Source organism: Oncorhynchus gorbuscha, linkage group LG24, assembly GCF_021184085.1.
Source record: "Oncorhynchus gorbuscha isolate QuinsamMale2020 ecotype Even-year linkage group LG24, OgorEven_v1.0, whole genome shotgun sequence".
Lineage (NCBI taxonomy): Eukaryota > Metazoa > Chordata > Actinopteri > Salmoniformes > Salmonidae > Oncorhynchus > Oncorhynchus gorbuscha.
In genome coordinates, this window is record NC_060196.1 from 28,276,947 (window position 1) to 28,295,253 (window position 18,307).

The 18,307-nt window shown below is 44.2% G+C and overlaps 2 protein-coding genes and 1 long non-coding RNA gene across 3 annotated transcripts; all 3 read right to left on the reverse strand.

Moving 5' to 3' along the window:
- Nucleotides 1-1,996: 1,996 nt before the first annotated feature.
- LOC124012199 lies at nt 1,997-9,025 on the reverse strand. The gene is made up of 15 exons (XM_046325676.1): nt 8,247-9,025; nt 7,858-7,982; nt 7,682-7,753; nt 7,508-7,591; nt 7,243-7,389; nt 7,073-7,153; nt 6,802-6,951; nt 6,644-6,693; nt 6,453-6,522; nt 6,281-6,367; nt 6,087-6,185; nt 5,886-5,966; nt 5,681-5,785; nt 5,123-5,235; nt 1,997-2,036 (listed from the first exon to the last, which is right to left on the reverse strand). The coding sequence occupies exons 1-15, from the start codon at nt 8,503-8,505 to the stop codon at nt 1,997-1,999; spliced, it is 1,563 nt and encodes a 520-aa protein (XP_046181632.1). The 5' UTR covers nt 8,506-9,025.
- A 2,217-nt stretch (nt 9,026-11,242) lies between these two features.
- LOC124013360 lies at nt 11,243-12,150 on the reverse strand. The gene is made up of 2 exons (XR_006834852.1): nt 11,991-12,150; nt 11,243-11,850 (listed from the first exon to the last, which is right to left on the reverse strand). It is a non-coding gene; the product is annotated as an uncharacterized LOC124013360 (long non-coding RNA).
- A 2,074-nt stretch (nt 12,151-14,224) lies between these two features.
- LOC124012200 lies at nt 14,225-17,698 on the reverse strand. The gene is made up of 12 exons (XM_046325677.1): nt 17,597-17,698; nt 17,332-17,478; nt 17,162-17,242; nt 16,891-17,040; nt 16,733-16,782; nt 16,542-16,611; nt 16,370-16,456; nt 16,176-16,274; nt 15,975-16,055; nt 15,770-15,874; nt 14,554-14,666; nt 14,225-14,264 (listed from the first exon to the last, which is right to left on the reverse strand). Exons 1-12 carry the CDS (start codon nt 17,696-17,698, stop codon nt 14,225-14,227), a joined length of 1,125 nt encoding a protein of 374 aa, XP_046181633.1.
- Between the last annotated feature and the right edge of the window lie 609 nt (nt 17,699-18,307).

An 18,307-nucleotide genomic window follows, 5' to 3' on the forward strand; every position in this document is an offset into this window, starting at 1 on the left:
AATGGACTGTACTGAGAGAAACCTAAAGGTAGGCACGTGAAACATTCAGGCTGCTGCAGACTATGGAGGCTCTAGTCTAGAGTGCCAAGCATTTGTTCAACTCTCTAAATGGTTAAATGACTGACGTTCAGGGGTGGTTGGAGAGACTGCTGGTGAGCTTCTGGCCCTGTTTTAGGTTGTCACACAAATATTCCTCCACCCATGTTCAGGGGTCTCAGTGTTATGTCCCTTGAAATATATGTACTTTTGGTAATACTTTGTATGTAGGCAACAAATACAATCATCTTAAATTGCCATGTTGAATTTTTTTGCCATCGTAAATTGTAAATTGGGCATATTTCCCTAATGCGGACAGTTTGTGTTACTACCTTACACAAGCTTGCATTTTCACCCTATAAAACTTGGAATTACACAAAATGTTAACCTCAGATTGGTGATGTTAGTCTAAAGGTTTATAGACTTAACGATGACATCAGATTGATTGTTTTAAACAGATTAATATCTTAGGTTTTGTACCATGGATTTTTCCAAGTGCTTGGATGCGCAGAACTTAGAATGCGGAGTTAATGAAATGCCCAGGAAATGGCACAGAAAATTTGGGGCGGTCTCTCCAATAAAAGTCAATGGCCGCACACCAATACATGGATTTGACAGTCAATCTATTACTTAAATAGCAGTCAGCTGTTGTCACTGTTGTTATTCTATAGAGGGTCGTGAATTATTTAGGTTAACTAACAAAAAAAAGTGGTCTGGTCCCTTTTCCATGATGGAAGCCTCCCGAAATCAACATCCAACTTTCCAAATTGTAGATATAAGCCTTCAAGTACTCATCTAACCAACTTATTCAGGGCCAGCCAGGCCCCCCTGTTGCCCCCCACGCGCCCTGAAACCCAACCCCATAAAAATAAGCTAACATTGTACCACCTTATTTGCTGTAACACACAGTATTTTTAGGGAAGCAAGGCATGTGTAGGATGTGCATGGTAGAGTATGTTCTTTGCATTCTTTATCATGTATTTCTCATAGAAAGTGTCAGGAAGGTGTATTGGAGGCGAAGTCAAGTGCAGGAGAGCAGATTATAATGAACAGGCGCACTTTATTATAGTTCCAAAAAACGAGAGCACTACATGAGACAAACACGCTCAAAAAACGGAACATAAAAGTAGAGCGCGTAAACTAACACGAACTAACATGAATTACACACAACACATGATGGAAATCAGAGGGTTAAATACAAGTCGCTTATTGGGGAAATGAAAACCAGGTCTGTATGGAAACAAGACGAGACACGTGGATATACGAAAAATGGAACAGTGATGGCTAGAAAGACGGTGACGTCGAACGCCGCCCGAACAAGGAGAGGGGCTGACAGTCTATTCTCGTCATTCATCTAATCTTGCCATTCGATTTCAATGGTATTTCTCTCCGTTTGAACTGAGTATCGGCTCAGTGGGAAAGATGGTAAATGGTTCAGACATTAATGGCAAATATAAAAAAGACTAAGATACCCAAGATACCGGAGTCGACAATGGCAGACTGTTAATGTAGAGTAGGGATAGTGAGAAATAACATTCAACGGAAGCAATTGTCCCCTCTAGTGGTATAATTTATACTGTACCAGGTTACTACACTGATAATACAAAACATTGAGGACACCTGCTCTTTCCATGACGTAGACTGACCAAGTGAAAGCTATGATCCCTTATTGATGTCACTTGTTGAATCCGCTTCAAGAAAGATTTTAAAACCTTGAGAGAATTGAGACATGGATTGTGTGTGTCATTCAGAGGGTGAATCGGCAAGACAAAAGATTTAACTGCCTTTGAACGGGGTATGGTAGTAGGTGCCAGGCGCACCAGGTTAAGTGTGTCAAGAACTGCAACACTGCTGTTTTTTTTCATGCTCAACAGTTTCCCATGTGTGTCAAGAATGGTCCACCACCCAAAGGACATCCAGACAACTTGACACGACATGGGCCAGCATCCTTGTGGAACGCTTAGGGCAGCTTGTAGAGTCCATGCCCCGACGAATTGAGGCTGTTCTCAGGGAAAAAGGGTGTGCAACTCAATATTAGGAAGATGTTCCTAATGTTTTGTGCACTCAGTGTATGTAGTCCTACATGTTTTTCTGGTCAGCGGGGTGGTGGCATCGGGATCCTTATCTCTCCCAAGTGGTCATTCTCTCTTTCTCCCCTTACCCATCTGTCTATCGCCTCCTTTGAATTTCATGCTGTCACAGTTACCAGCCCTTTCAAGCTTAACATCCTTATCATTTATCGCCCTCCAGGTCCCCTCGGAGAGTTCATCAATGAGCTTGATGCCTTGATAAGCTCCTTTCCTGAGGACGGCTCACCTCTCACAGTTCTGGGCGACTTTAACCTCCCCACGTCTACCTTTGACTCATTCCTCTCTGCCTCCTTCTTTCCACTCCTCTCCTCTTTTGACCTCACCCTCTCACCTTCCCCCCCTACTCACAAGGCAGGCAATACGCTCGACCTCATCTTTACTAGATGCTGTTTTTCCACTAACCTCATTGCAACTCCCCTCCAAGTCTCCGACCACTACCTTGTATCCTTTTCCCTCTCGCTCTCATCCAACACTTCCCACACTGCCCCTACTCGGATGGTATCGCGCCGTCCCAACCTTCGCTCTCTCTCCCCTGCTACTCTCTCCTCTTCCATCCTATCATCTCTTCCCTCTGCTCAAACCTTCTCCAACCTATCTCCTGATTCTGCCTCCTCAACCCTCCTCTCCTCCCTTTCTGCATCCTTTGACTCTCTATGTCCCCTATCTTCCAGGCCGGCTCGGTCCTCCCCTCCCGCTCCGTGGCTTGACGACTCATTGCGAGCTCACAGAACAGGGCTCCGGGCAGCCGAGCGGAAATGGAGGAAAACTCGCCTCCCTGCGGACCTGGCATCCTTTCACTCCCTCCTCTCTACATTTTCCTCCTCTGTCTCTGCTGCTAAAGCCACTTTCTACCACTCTAAATTCCAAGCATCTGCCTCTAACCCTAGGAAGCTCTTTGCCACCTTCTCCTCCCTCCTGAATCCTCCTCCCCTCCCCCCCCTCCTCCCTCTCTGCAGATGACTTCGTCAACCATTTTGAAAAGAAGGTCGACGACATCCGATCCTCGTTTGCTAAGTCAAACGACACCGCTGGTTCTGCTCACAGTGCCCTACCCTGTGCTCTGACCTCTTTCTCCCCTCTCTCTCCAGATGAAATCTCGCGTCTTGTGACGGCCGGCCGCCCAACAACCTGCCCGCTTGACCCTATCCCCTCCTCTCTTCTCCAGACCATTTCCGGAGACCTTCTCCCTTACCTCACCTCGCTCATCAACTTATCCCTGACCGCTGGCTACGTCCCTTCCGTCTTCAAGAGAGCGAGAGTTGCACCCCTTCTGAAAAAACCTACACTCGATCCCTCCGATGTCAACAACTACAGACCCGTATCCCTTCTTTCTTTTCTCTCCAAAACTCTTGAACGTGCCGTCCTTGGTCAGCTCTCCCGCTATCTCTCTCAGAATGACCTTCTTGATCCAAATCAGTCAGGTTTCAAGACTAGTCATTCAACTGAGACTGCTCTTCTCTGTATCACGGAGGCGCTCCGCACCGCTAAAGCTAACTCTCTCTCCTCTGCTCTCATCCTTCTAGACCTATCGGCTGCCTTCGATACTGTGAACCATCAGATCCTCCTCTCCACCCTCTCCGAGTTGGGCATCTCCGGCGTGGCCCACGCTTGGATTGCGTCCTACCTGACAGGTCGCTCCTACCAGGTGGCGTGGCGAGAATCTGTCTCCTCACCATGCGCTCTCACCACTGGTGTCCCCCAGGGCTCTGTTCTAGGCCCTCTCCTATTCTCGCTATACACCAAGTCACTTGGCTCTGTCATAACCTCACATGGTCTCTCCTATCATTGCTATGCAGACGACACACAATTAATCTTCTCCTTTCCCCCTTCTGATGACCAGGTGGCGAATCGCATCTCTGCATGTCTGGCAGACATATCAGTGTGGATGACGGATCACCATCTCAAGCTGAACTTCGGCAAGACGGAGCTGCTCTTCCTCCCGGGGAAGGACTGCCCGTTCCATGATCTCGCCATCACGGTTGACAACTCCATTGTGTCCTCCTCCCAGAGCGCTAAGAACCTTGGCGTGATCCTGGACAACACCCTGTCGTTCTCAACTAACATCAAGGCGGTGGCCCGTTCCTGTAGGTTCATGCTCTACAACATCCGCAGAGTACGACCCTGCCTCACACAGGAAGCGGCGCAGGTCCTAATCCAGGCACTTGTCATCTCCCGTCTGGATTACTGCAACTCGCTGTTGGCTGGGCTCCCTGCCTGTGCCATTAAACCCCTTCAACTCATCCAGAACGCCGCAGCCCGTCTAGTGTTCAACCTTCCCAAGTTCTCTCACGTCACCCCGCTCCTCCGCTCTCTCCACTGGCTTCCAGTTGAAGCTCGCATCCGCTACAAGACCATGGTGCTTGCCTACGGAGCTGTGAGGGGAACGGCACCTCAGTACCTCCAGGCTCTGATCAGGCCCTACACCCAAATAAGGGCACTGCGTTCATCCACCTCTGGCCTGCTCGCCTCCCTACCACTGAGGAAGTACAGTTCCCGCTCAGCCCAGTCAAAACTGTTCGCTGCTCTGGCTCCCCAATGGTGGAACAAACTCCCTCACGACGCCAGGACAGCGGAGTCAATCACCACCTTCCGGAGACACCTGAAACCCCACCTCTTTAAGGAATACCTAGGATAGGATAAAGTAATCCTTCTCACCCCCCTTAAAATATGTAGATGCACTATTGTAAAGTGGCTGTTCCACTGGATGTCATAAGGTGAATGCACCAATTTGTAAGTCGCTCTGGATAAGAGCGTCTGCTAAATGACTTAAATGTAATGTAATGTAATGTAATGTTTTTAAATAGTACAGTATCACAAACCACAGTACAAAACCATATAAAGTGTGGGCCTGTAGTATGTGTAAATCAACAAAACATTGTTTTTATTTCCATATTCAAATAATAAAGCATCATTGTTCATGTAATTATCTAATATTAGCATTATAACTATAGGAAAAGGAAATGGTCATAAAATCAAATAAATGAAAAGACGGAAACCAAAATGTTTTTGAACTACAACTTATTTTATTTAAAAATGTAAAAATCAGTGCAAAGTAATGTAGTGCATTGGTGTCTAGATCCCTGTTGGGTGGCAAAGTGTCACAAAAATCCTGTGGGGAGAGAAAACAAGAGAATACATTCAATTAATGTGTGTTAAAAACTAATCAGGGTTCAACAAAGCACTTCAATTCCTTCAAAAGAGAGAGAGAAGGAGAAAGGAGTATGGTCCCTGCAGTAGGACTACATGCTGGCCATGAGGTTCTCCAAGTGGTACTCCAGGAGGCTGGAGAGCTCAGTGACCAGAGACTCTGGGTTAAAGTACCAGGCCAGCTGCTGGCCAAACATGTCATCTAGCAGAGCCATCAGCCCGCCCTGAAGAGAACACCACACAACACATATAAAATGGCTCTGAGTTACTAGCTTATCAAGAGGAGAGAGACAATCAGAAATACTCCCCCTAAAATGGCATTGAAACCCTGTAAACCATGAATAAGGAAGTGAATAGGAAGTACACTAAGAATATGGAAGTAAACAGGAAGTAACCTAGACTCTTACACTGAGCTGCAGCAGGTATCTGTCAGCCTCTGGCTCCATGTTGGCAGCAGTGGGCAGGAAGGAGTACAGGAGAGCGTACAGACGCTCCACGAACCCACCAGGATGCTAAAGGAAACAAAGGAGGAGAGAATAGAAGAGAAGAGGAATTTAAGCGAAACTGCTAATAGACAGATATCAAAACATGTACCAGTGAGATGCTACTTACCACCATCAGGGACTTCTGAGCTGTCATCATCCCAAACAGCACCAGCTCAAAGAGGACATCTATCATGTTCACATGATGGATCTAGGACAAGAAAACATGTTTGGAGAAAATAGGAATGATTTCATATTGATCAGCTACTGTGATGTATAAAAGACATGCACATGGAAGAACTCAGTGAGACTTGAGAGTTAATGAACTCACCTTTGCCTCAGCCAGCTCCCTCTCAATGTCATTCCACTTGGAGGGGTCACTCAGGTAGTCCACAAAGTCGTTGTAGGTACTTATGAACTTGGCCTCGTCCTATGACAAAGAAAAGAGCATCTTTTAGTGAACAGAACACATTTCCCCTCAGGGACGCTCTCTTTCCCTTGAAAAATAATGAGTTAGTGAGTTACCATGTGGTTGGCCTGAACCAGTGCGCCCAGGAGGACCTTTCCCGCCACAAACAGATGGTTCCTGCTCAGGGTGGAACCAAGCAGGGTCTAGGGAAGAGTTAGGGTGAGACATCTTCCTCTAGGAGACAGAACAAGAAGTCACAGAGAGAAAAAGAAAAGTGGGTCCACTCACAGTGAAGGCCTGGCGCAGGGAGACGAGCCTCAGGGCGATGTCCTCCACTCTCTTGGTGGTAAGGTAGAGGCTGTGGAAGGGAGGGAATGGAGCATTTCAACCATTAGAGTCAATGGGGGATAACAGCATTATGACCACTATCCTTCTGCATCTGACAAGCCCAGACTACACAGACATTTAGAGGAACTCACTTTAGCAGAGGAACCTCCCTCTCCTCAGGCAGCAGGTCCTCCTCCCAGCCCTACGACAACAAAACAAGCATTCAAAATCAGTGACCAATGACATAACAATCGGTCAATGGAAGGATCTTAATGCTCCTAGTCAATAGTATGTGTGTGTAACGTCTGACCTCATAGCAGTTGTGGCCCTCAGGCTCTGGGTCAGTGAAGTGCTGAGTGGTGGGCGTAGAGAAGGAGGCAGCCTCCGACCACGCTGAAGAGGAGAGAAGCCCGTCCAGCCCCATGTGGAGAGTGGTGTACACCACTGAGACATCAGTCTGCTGCTCAAAACACACACAACACACCTGTTTACCGCACACACACTATTAGAAAACACAACAAATCTAATGTAAAAATGCCCAGTAATGTCTAGTCTATATACTTGGGAAATCTTTTATTTACCTGGTAGCAGCCAAGCGTCACGTCCACAGACGTCTCGTGGCGGAGGTGAGACGCATAGTGGGTCACCCTGCCAGCCACACGCTGACAGAGAGAGAATACATGTTAAGGCCAAATGGAATAAGTGAAGAAAAGCCTCATCTAATACTATTTCAGTAGTATTTCCGTCTTACCTGGATCCAAGTGATGGACTGCACTTTGGTGGCACAGTAGGGGATGCCCTCTGGACTAAGCCTGGCTGTCTCCTTGGAGATGGCCCACACCAGTTGAGTCTCCAGGCCTCTCACCCTACTCACGTGGTGCATCCTCACCACCACCTGCTGTTGAGATAAACAACAAGACAACATCAACAAAACCACTTCAGCAATTGCTGTGACACATTTCCATCAAGATCAAATGACTGACAATGTAGGATTGGGAAGTTACAAAGACATAAACCTGGGATCCCCCACGCATGTAGGTGATGATGGGGCTGATGAACCGGAAAGTTCTCCAAGCTATAACCACCGGACCGGCATTGTTCTGCACATTACAATACATTCATGTTGGAAACAGTAAACATTGTAACAGTGATGTGACTGTGTGTGTGTGTGGGGGGGGGGGGTCTCTTACCTTGATCACAACAGGCCCACAGTACAGGGGGCTGAACCTAATCAGAATCAACTGCCAATTGCCAGTGGCCTCCTAAAGCAGAAAGCAGACAAGAGATGTGTTTAATGTCAGAGACACAACTTGAATATCTGGGATATTTTTCAAACATAAAACCCCAAACTTTCTGAAAATTGTACCTCAAAGATGGTCTGCACATCTGGCACATCCTCAAGGATGATAGCAGCATTCTGGACATCAAGGACTGGCAGCTGTGGAACATCCAATGACACATCCAACTGGACCTCATCCAGGACAGTTGTTTCTAAAATTAGGAACATTGGAATATAAAATAATGAATTGTTAGGACAAAACGTATCAAGATTGCTAATACTAGCTAGCTAGGTAGCAAAAGTCAATCGCTTAGCAACAGTTACTAAAGTGAATGTTAGCTAGCAAGTTAGCTAGCTACAACATCTCTGGCACAAGCATTTTTGCCAAGTCTGAACGTTAAAAATACACAACATTTCGCAAATTATAATGACATTGTTAAATGAAGTTAAAAAAAAGAGTTTTAAACTCCACATACCCTCTTCGAAGTCGCTGTCACTGTCCATCTGTCGACGATCACGAACCCTGCAAAACAGAAAAAGACAAGAAAAACAAGCCACAAATGAGTTTGAAGAACCTGTCGACGCAGTAGGCCGCAGACGTCCACGCATTCTCTCCACCAGTCTTGAAAAGCACCCAGGCATTTTCCAGTCGATTGTTCTCAGGTCTGAAAAATCAATCCAGTTTGTTGTCAGCAGCAAACAGAAGTTGTTGTTTTCGCACAGAAAACGTTCCATAGAACGTCGGTTAGATGTATCTTGGCAACACACGTTCGAAAATGATTGTTTACAAAATGGACAAATGTGTTGCCATAGAAATTAGTTTGGAATTATATGATTCCTTTTAGAATCCGTTAAAATTGCTTGTCAATCAACGTTCTATTGACGTTGAAGTGCTCCTTCGTAGTTCCGTTGATAAAGCATGACGCTTGCAACGCCAGGGTAGTGGGTTCGATTCCCGTCACCACCCATACATAAACGACAGCAGGTTTTATTGTAACTCGCTTTGGATAAAAGCCTCTGATGAATGTTGAGAGAAATGGTCAATTCAAGAGGGAGCTACAAAATTCATGTCCAAATGTCCTTTTCTTTGCCTGATGTCATTAAAACTGACATATAATTCATCATTAGCTTGTTCTCTACAATATTATAACATTAATATACTTGTACTTGACAGTGTTGATTAAATAATAACGATAATTTGCTGTGACCATTGCTAGTTTAGACTGCACCGCACTTGGTTGTATGTGCTCCATATTTGGTGTTGTGGGGTTAAATTCTCAAGAGTAAATCGTCGGTAACTTTTCAACCATATATGGTAGAGACATTGGGTTTAGACTATTGTTTTCTGACAGAATGTTCTATATAGTGGGCATATTTGTAAACCTTGAATTAAATCATAATTTTATTGGCGCACACAATATATTTTTGGCTATTTTGCCACCAGATGCTTTTCTATACCGTTGGTATAATATAAAATACAAATACCCAATATTGTGTTTTATAATGTCACTGGCTAGGTTGGTAGAATGAGACACACAACGTGATTTCTTGTGTTTAACTCCTTACTATTTTCTACATTGAAGACATCAAGACAATGCAATAACATATATGGAATCATGTAGTAACCAAAAAAGTGGTAGTAAACAAATCAAAATATATTTTAGATTCTTTAAAGTAGCCACCCGTTGCCTTGATGACAGCTTTGCACACTCTTGGCATTATCTCAACTATTTGAAGAATCTCAAATATAAAATAAGTTTTGATATAACACTTTTTTGGTTACCACATGATTCTAGATGTGTTATTTCATAGTTTTGTTGTGTACAATGTATATAGTCAAAATACAGAAAAACCCTTGAATGAGGTGGTCTAATAGCAATAAGGCACCTTAGAGGTTTGTGGTTTATGGCCAATATACCACTCTTCCCTAGACCTTATTGCTTAAATAACCCATATCTCTTTTATAACAGGATATTATCATTGTCTATATGAAAGTGCTGTATGAATGAGTCTGATTTACCGTTTTCAATGGCAGGTTCACCTTCTGAAGCCGGATGAGGTTCCCAAAGCGTGCTGCGCACCCACCAAGCTCAGTCCCATCTCTGTACTCTTCTACGATGACAACAACAACGTGATCCTAAAGAAGCATCGCAACATGGTGGTCAAGACCTGTGGATGCCTGTGACACCAGTGGTAGCCCATCTATTCTACATCATTTGAATCAACTTAATTGCCATTGTTCCAAAATATACAAACAGTGTAATATAACTTGCAACCAGCAGTTGATAGCAATAATCTGTCAATATGCTGATATATACTATGTATCTAATATATTTATTTTGAGTGCGAGAGTGGTATATGAACAATAACCATACTTCCCTCTTGATTAACTAAACTCAAATAATTATCACCCTTTCATGTCATATATTTTGTGATCAATCAAAGCTGTAAAGTACTGTATTATTAATGATCATGTTAAAATTTGACACTTTTGATGGCTATAATTTCTTGTTGAACCATGAATTTCCCAGTCTCTTTTAGATGGACTAAACATGGTTCGCAAAACTTATCCAATTATTTTCTTATTCTTTAATCATACTTTTAACCAGTACAAATTAGTAGCAATTGAAAATGGAACAAAACATGTTTGGCCATTTTTGTATGTACAGAGGAACGAATACACAGTGATGTAAGTCCTTGTCAACATTTTTCTGGAGGACTATATACTAAAAAAAATGTAAAATGTTGTTCCCATGTTTCATGAGTTGAAATAAAAAATCCCAGAAATGTTCCATACGCACAAAAAGCTCATTTGTCTCATTTGTTTACATCCCTGTTAGTGAGAATTTCTCCTTTGCCAAGATAATCCATCCACCCGACAAGTGCCCCATATCAAGAAGCACGATCATTACAAAGGTGCACCTTTTGCTGGGGACAAAAGGGCACTAAAATGTGCAGTTTTGTCACAACACAATGCCACAGATGTCTGAAGTTCTGAGGGATTGTGCAATTGGTATGCGGACTGCAGGAATGTCCACTTCTCTACCATAAGTCACCCCGTCATTTTAGAGAATTTGGCCTCAACCACGCTTGCCCTCCACATCTGGCTTCTTCACCTGTGGTATCATCTGAGACCAGCCACCCGGGCAGCTGAAGAGTATTTCTTTCTTTCATAAATAAAAACAAACTGTGATTGGCTGGGCCTGACTCCCCAGTGGGTGGGCCTATGCCCTACCAGGCCTGGCTGTGCGCTCCTCCAGGAATGTGAAATCCATAGACGGTGTCATCCCTATTCAGCTGCAGTATATTGAAAATGCATTTGTCTGGTATCAGTATAGATGGAATTGCGTTTACCTTGCATTCGGAAGTCCCGATTTTCTGGTAGGATTACAAGGCATACATAACCTCAACACACATACAAACAAAACTTACTCACTGCTTTCCTTCAGAATGGATCAAATAGGCAGTGGAATGCTTCCATATATATCGCAACATTTATTGGAAATGGTAAAAAGCAACAACAACAAAAATGGTTACAACATGGATTATCAAAAGTGATCTTTGCATACAGACCAAAACTACTACAGGATTTGGCCTCGTTTCGACCAGGGTCTTTATATAGGCAGAACCAGGTACGGTCTTGATCTTATATCAAATCCATGACACCCTCCTCAAAGAAAGCAGAAATGATCAAGAACATCTGAACAAGAGTGCATGGGAGGAGGTATAGAAAAGAGTTGGGGGCAAACGTAGGACAGCAGTATACAGATGAGAAGAAGTAGCAAAAAAAGTCATGAAACTTGTAGACTTGTAAATTAGTCTAGATGTTATTGAAAGAGGAATTAAGTGAAGGAAGCAGCATAGGAATATGGGATGTACGTAGAGTGGGCTCATAGAAGTAAGATGGTTGCTTCAATACAGTCTGACGTTCAGGGGTGGTTGGACATATAAGATGGGGGGCTGGTGAGCTTCTGCCCCCATTGTACGTCGTCACACAAACATTCCCCCACCCATGTCCAGGGGTCTCAGTGTTATGTCCCTTGACGCCATTATACCAGTCGCAGTGTTAAAATCGTGTATCTGTGAATCACAACATGAAAGACGATGAGTGACAACATTTCCACATATTGAGCCATACAACATATAACTGAAGCATACAGTAGGGCAAAAGCTTGCTGCTGACATGTACACTGCAACTCTGAATGATGTGAGCATCTTACCCCAACTGTAGGTCCGTTGTGTGTGTGATCGTTTTAAGCCTCAACATCAACCAGCTCTGGTGGCATTGGGGACTTGGGATGCTTGCTCTCAAAGTGCTGCTTGAATGTCTTCGGATCCGGCATCTGCGTCTGTAAGGGGTCAGGTAAGGAATGGAGGATATGAACAATCATTGGCTGAGACTGAATTTTCGGGTGACGACCAAACAAAGTAATAAGATGCATCAAACTACGACACATCACACAGGCCAGTACAATGGACTGTACTGAGAGAAACCTAAAGGTAGGCACGTGAAACATTCAGGCTGCTGCAGACTATTGAGGCTCTAGTCTAGAGTGCCAAGCATTTGTTCAACTCTTTAAATGGTTAAATGACTGACGTTCAGGGGTGGTTGGAGAGACTGCTGGTGAGCTTCTGGCCCTGTTTTAGGTTGTCACACAAATATTCCTCCACCCATGTTCAGGGGTCTCAGTGTTATGTCCCTTGAAATATATGTACTTTTGGTAATACTTTGTATGTAGGCAACAAATACAATCATCTTAAATTGCCATGTTGAATTTTTTTGCCATCGTAAATTGTAAATTGGGCATATTTCCCTAATGCGGACAGTTTGTGTTACTACCTTACACAAGCTTGCATTTTCACCCTATAAAACTTGGAATTACACAAAATGTTAACCTCAGATTGGTGATGTTAGTCTAAAGGTTTATAGACTTAACGATGACATCAGATTGATTGTTTTAAACAGATTAATATCTTAGGTTTTGTACCATGGATTTTTCCAAGTGCTTGGATGCGCAGAACTTAGAATGCGGAGTTAATGAAATGCCCAGGAAATGGCACAGAAAATTTGGGGCGGTCTCTCCAATAAAAGTCAATGGCCGCACACCAATACATGGATTTGACAGTCAATCTATTACTTAAATAGCAGTCAGCTGTTGTCACTGTTGTTATTCTATAGAGGGTCGTGAATTATTTAGGTTAACTAACAAAAAAAGTGGTCTGGTCCCTTTTCCATGATGGAAGCCTCCCGAAATCAACATCCAACTTTCCAAATTGTAGATATAAGCCTTCAAGTACTCATCTAACCAACTTATTCAGGGCCAGCCAGGCCCCTGTTGCCCCCACGCGCCCTGAAACCCAACCCCATAAAAATAAGCTAACATTGTACCACCTTATTTGCTGTAACACACAGTATTTTTAGGGAAGCAAGGCATGTGTAGGATGTGTATGTTCTTTGCATTCTTTATCATGTATTTCTCATAGAAAGTGTCAGGAAGGTGTATTGGAGGCGAAGTCAAGTGCAGGAGAGCAGATTATAATGAACAGGCGCACTTTATTATAGTTCCAAAAAACGAGAGCACTACATGAGACAAACACGCTCAAAAAACGGAACATAAAAGTAGAGTGCGTAAACTAACACGAACTAACATGAATTACACACAACACATGATGGAAATCAGAGGGTTAAATACAAGTCGCTTATTGGGGAAATGAAAACCAGGTCTGTATGGAAACAAGACAAGACACGTGGATATACGAAAAATGGAACAGTGATGGCTAGAAAGACGGTGACGTAGAACGCCGCCCGAACAAGGAGAGGGGCTGACAGTCTATTCTCGTCATTCATCTAATCTTGCCATTCGATTTCAATGGTATTTCTCTCCGTTTGAACTGAGTATCGGCTCAGTGGGAAAGATGGTAAATGGTTCAGACATTAATGGCAAATATAAAAAAGACTAAGATACCCAAGATACCGGAGTCGACAATGGCAGACTGTTAATGTAGAGTAGGGATAGTGAGAAATAACATTCAACGGAAGCAATTGTCCCCTCTAGTGGTATAATTTATACTGTACCAGGTTACTACACTGATAATACAAAACATTGAGGACACCTGCTCTTTCCATGACGTAGACTGACCAAGTGAAAGCTATGATCCCTTATTGATGTCACTTGTTGAATCCGCTTCAAGAAAGATTTTAAAACCTTGAGAGAATTGAGACATGGATTGTGTGTGTCATTCAGAGGGTGAATCGGCAAGACAAAAGATTTAACTGCCTTTGAACGGGGTATGGTAGTAGGTGCCAGGCGCACCAGGTTAAGTGTGTCAAGAACTGCAACACTGCTGTTTTTTTTCATGCTCAACAGTTTCCCATGTGTGTCAAGAATGGTCCACCACCCAAAGGACATCCAGACAACTTGACACGACATGGGCCAGCATCCTTGTGGAACGCTTAGGGCAGCTTGTAGAGTCCATGCCCCGACGAATTGAGGCTGTTCTCAGGGAAAAAGGGTGTGCAACTCAATATTAGGAAGATGTTCCTAATGTTTTGTGCACTCAGTGTATGTAGTCCTACATGTTTTTAAATAGTACAGTATCACAAACCACAGTACAAAACCATATAAAGTGTGGGCCTGTAGTATGTGTAAATCAACAAAACATTGTTTTTATTTCCATATTCAAATAATAAAGCATCATTGTTCATGTAATTATCTAATATTAGCATTATAACTATAGGAAAAGGAAATGGTCATAAAATCAAATAAATGAAAAGACGGAAACCAAAATGTTTTTGAACTACAACTTATTTTATTTAAAAATGTAAAAATCAGTGCAAAGTAATGTAGTGCATTGGTGTCTAGATCCCTGTTGGGTGGCAAAGTGTCACAAAAATCCTGTGGGGAGAGAAAACAAGAGAATACATTCAATTAATGTGTGTTAAAAACTAATCAGGGTTCAACAAAGCACTTCAATTCCTTCAAAAGAGAGAGAGAAGGAGAAAGGAGTATGGTCCCTGCAGTAGGACTACATGCTGGCCATGAGGTTCTCCAAGTGGTACTCCAGGAGGCTGGAGAGCTCAGTGACCAGAGACTCTGGGTTAAAGTACCAGGCCAGCTGCTGGCCAAACATGTCATCTAGCAGAGCCATCAGCCCGCCCTGAAGAGAACACCACACAACACATATAAAATGGCTCTGAGTTACTAGCTTATCAAGAGGAGAGAGACAATCAGAAATACTCCCCCTAAAATGGCATTGAAACCCTGTAAACCCTGCCTCACACAGGAAGCGGCACAGGTCCTAATCCAGGCACTTGTCATCTCCCGTCTGGATTACTGCAACTCGCTGTTGGCTGGGCTCCCTGCCTGTGCCATTAAACCCCTACAACTCATCCAGAACGCCGCAGCCCGTCTGGTGTTCAACCTTCCCAAGTTCTCTCACGTCACCCCGCTCCTCCGCTCTCTCCACTGGCTTCCAGTTGAAGCTCGCATCCGCTACAAGACCATGGTGCTTGCCTACGGAGCTGTGAGGGGAACGGCACCTCAGTACCTCCAGGCTCTGATCAGGCCCTACACCCAAATAAGGGCACTGCGTTCATCCACCTCTGGCCTGCTCGCCTCCCTACCACTGAGGAAGTACAGTTCCCGCTCAGCCCAGTCAAAACTGTTCGCTGCTCTGGCTCCCCAATGGTGGAACAAACTCCCTCACGACGCCAGGACAGCGGAGTCAATCACCACCTTCCGGAGACACCTGAAACCCCACCTCTTTAAGGAATACCTAGGATAGGATAAAGTAATCCTTCTCACCCCCCCTTAAAATATGTAGATGCACTATTGTAAAGTGGCTGTTCCACTGGATGTCATAAGGTGAATGCACCAATTTGTGGATTTCTGGATAAGAGCGTCTGCTAAATGACTTAAATGTATGTAAATGAATAAGGAAGTGAATAGGAAGTACACTAAGAATATGGAAGTAAACAGGAAGTAACCTAGACTCTTACACTGAGCTGCAGCAGGTATCTGTCAGCCTCTGGCTCCATGTTGGCAGCAGTGGGCAGGAAGGAGTACAGGAGAGCGTACAGACGCTCCACGAACCCACCAGGATGCTAAAGGAAACAAAGGAGGAGAGAATAGAAGAGAAGAGGAATTTAAGCGAAACTGCTAATAGACAGATATCAAAACATGTACCAGTGAGATGCTACTTACCACCATCAGGGACTTCTGAGCTGTCATCATCCCAAACAGCACCAGCTCAAAGAGGACATCTATCATGTTCACATGATGGATCTAGGACAAGAAAACATGTTTGGAGAAAATAGGAATGATTTCATATAGATCAGCTACTGTGATGTATAAAAGACATGCACATGGAAGAACTCAGTGAGACTTGAGAGTTAATGAACTCACCTTTGCCTCAGCCAGCTCCCTCTCAATGTCATTCCGCTTGGAGGGGTCACTCAGGTAGTCCACAAAGTTGTTGTAGGTACTTATGAACTTGGCCTCGTCCTATGACAATGAAAAGAGCATCTTTTAGTGAACAGAACACATTTCCCCTCAGGGACGCTCTCTTTCCCTTGAAAGAGAATGAGTTAGTGAGTTACCATGTGGTTGGCCTGAACCAGTGCGCCCAGGAGGACCTTTCCCGCCACAAACAGATGGTTCCTGCTCAGGGTGGAACCAAGCAGGGTCTAGGGAAGAGTTAGGGTGAGACATCTTCCTCTAGGAGACAGAACAAGAAGTCACAGAGAGAAAAAGAAAAGTGGGTCCACTCACAGTGAAGGCCTGGCGCAGGGAGACGAGCCTCAGGGCGATGTCCTCCACTCTCTTGGTGGTAAGGTAGAGGCTGTGGAAGGGAGGGAATGGAGCATTTCAACCATTAGAGTCAATGGGGGATAACATCATTATGACCACTATCCTTCTGCATCTGACAAGCCCAGACTACACAGACATTTAGAGGAACTCACTTTAGCAGAGGAACCTCCCTCTCCTCAGGCAGCAGGTCCTCCTCCCAGCCCTACGACAACAAAACAAGCATTCAAAATCAGTGACCAATGACATAACAATCGGTCAATGGAAGGATCTTAATGCTCCGAGTCAATAGTATGTGTGTGTAACATCTGACCTCATAGCAGTTGTGGCCCTCAGGCTCTGGGTCAGTGAAATGCTGAGTGGTGGGCGTAGAGAAGGAGGCAGCCTCCGACCACGCTGAAGAGGAGAGAAGCCCATCCAGCCCCATGTGGAGAGTGGTGTACACCACTGAGACATCAGTCTGCTGCTCAAAACACACACAACACACCTGTTTACCGCACACACACTATTAGAAAACACAACAAATCTAATGTAAAAATGCCCAGTAATGTCTAGTCTATATACTTGGGAAATCCTTTATTTACCTGGTAGCAGCCAAGCGTCACGTCCACAGACGTCTCGTGGCGGAGGTGAGACGCATAGTGGGTCACCCTGCCAGCCACACGCTGACAGAGAGAGAATACATGTTAATGCCAAATGGAATAAGTGAAGAAAAGCCTCATCTAATACTATTTCAGTAGTATTTCCGTCTTACCTGGATCCAAGTGATGGACTGCACTTTGGTGGCACAGTAGGGGATGCCCTCTGGACTAAGCCTGGCTGTCTCCTTGGAGATGGCCCACACCAGTTGAGTCTCCAGGCCTCTCACCCTACTCACGTGGTGCATCCTCACCACCACCTGCTGTTGAGATAAACAACAAGACAACATCAACAAAACCACTTCAGCAATTGCTGTGACACATTTCCATCAAGATCAAATGACTGACAATGTAGGATTGGGAAGTTACAAAGACATAAACCTGGGATCCCCCACGCATGTAGGTGATGATGGGGCTGATGAACTGGAAAGTTCTCCAAGCTATAACCACCGGACCGGCATTGTTCTGCACATTACAATACATTCATGTTGGAAACAGTAAACATTGTAACAGTGATGTGACTGTGTGTGTGTGGGGGGGGGGGTCTCTTACCCTGATCACAACAGGCCCACAGTACAGGGGCTGAACCTAATCAGAATCAACTGCCAATTGCCAGTGGCCTCCTAAAGCAGAAAGCAGACAAGAGATGTGTTTAATGTCAGAGACACAACTTGAATATCTGGGATATTTTTCAAACATAAAACCCCAAACTTTCTGAAAATTGTACCTCAAAGATAGTCTGCACATCTGGCACATCCTCAAGGATGATAGCAGCATTCTGGACATCAAGGACTGGCAGCTGTGGAACATCCAATGACACATCCAACTGGACCTCATCCAGGACAGTTGTTTCTAAAATTAGGAACATTGGAATATAAAATAATTAATTGTTAGGACAAAACGTATCAAGATTGCTAATACTAGCTAGCTAGGTAGCAAAAGTCAATCGCTTAGCAACAGTTACTAAAGTGAATGTTAGCTAGCAAGCTAGCTAGCTACAACATCTCTGGTACATGCATTTTTGCCAAGTCTGAACGATAAAAATACACAACATTTCGCAAATTATAATGACATTGTTAAATTAAGTTTAAA

Coding starts and splice junctions, on each gene's coding strand:
- LOC124012200 (XM_046325677.1), bottom strand. CDS start 17,698: ATGTATTGTAATGTGCAGAACAATGCCGGTCCGGTGGTTATAGCTTGG. Junction 15,875..15,974: donor CTCAGAAGTCCCTGATGGTG/GTAAGTAGCATC, acceptor TGTTTCCTTTAG/CATCCTGGTGGGTTCGTGGA. Junction 14,265..14,553: donor TGTAGTTCAAAAACATTTTG/GTTTCCGTCTTT, acceptor CCCTGAGAACAG/CCTCAATTCGTCGGGGCATG.
- LOC124012199 (XM_046325676.1), bottom strand. CDS start 8,505: ATGGAACGTTTTCTGTGCGAAAACAACAACTTCTGTTTGCTGCTGACA. Junction 7,754..7,857: donor ATGTGCAGACCATCTTTGAG/GTACAATTTTCA, acceptor TTTCTGCTTTAG/GAGGCCACTGGCAATTGGCA. Junction 6,523..6,643: donor AGGGAGGTTCCTCTGCTAAA/GTGAGTTCCTCT, acceptor TCCCTTCCACAG/CCTCTACCTTACCACCAAGA.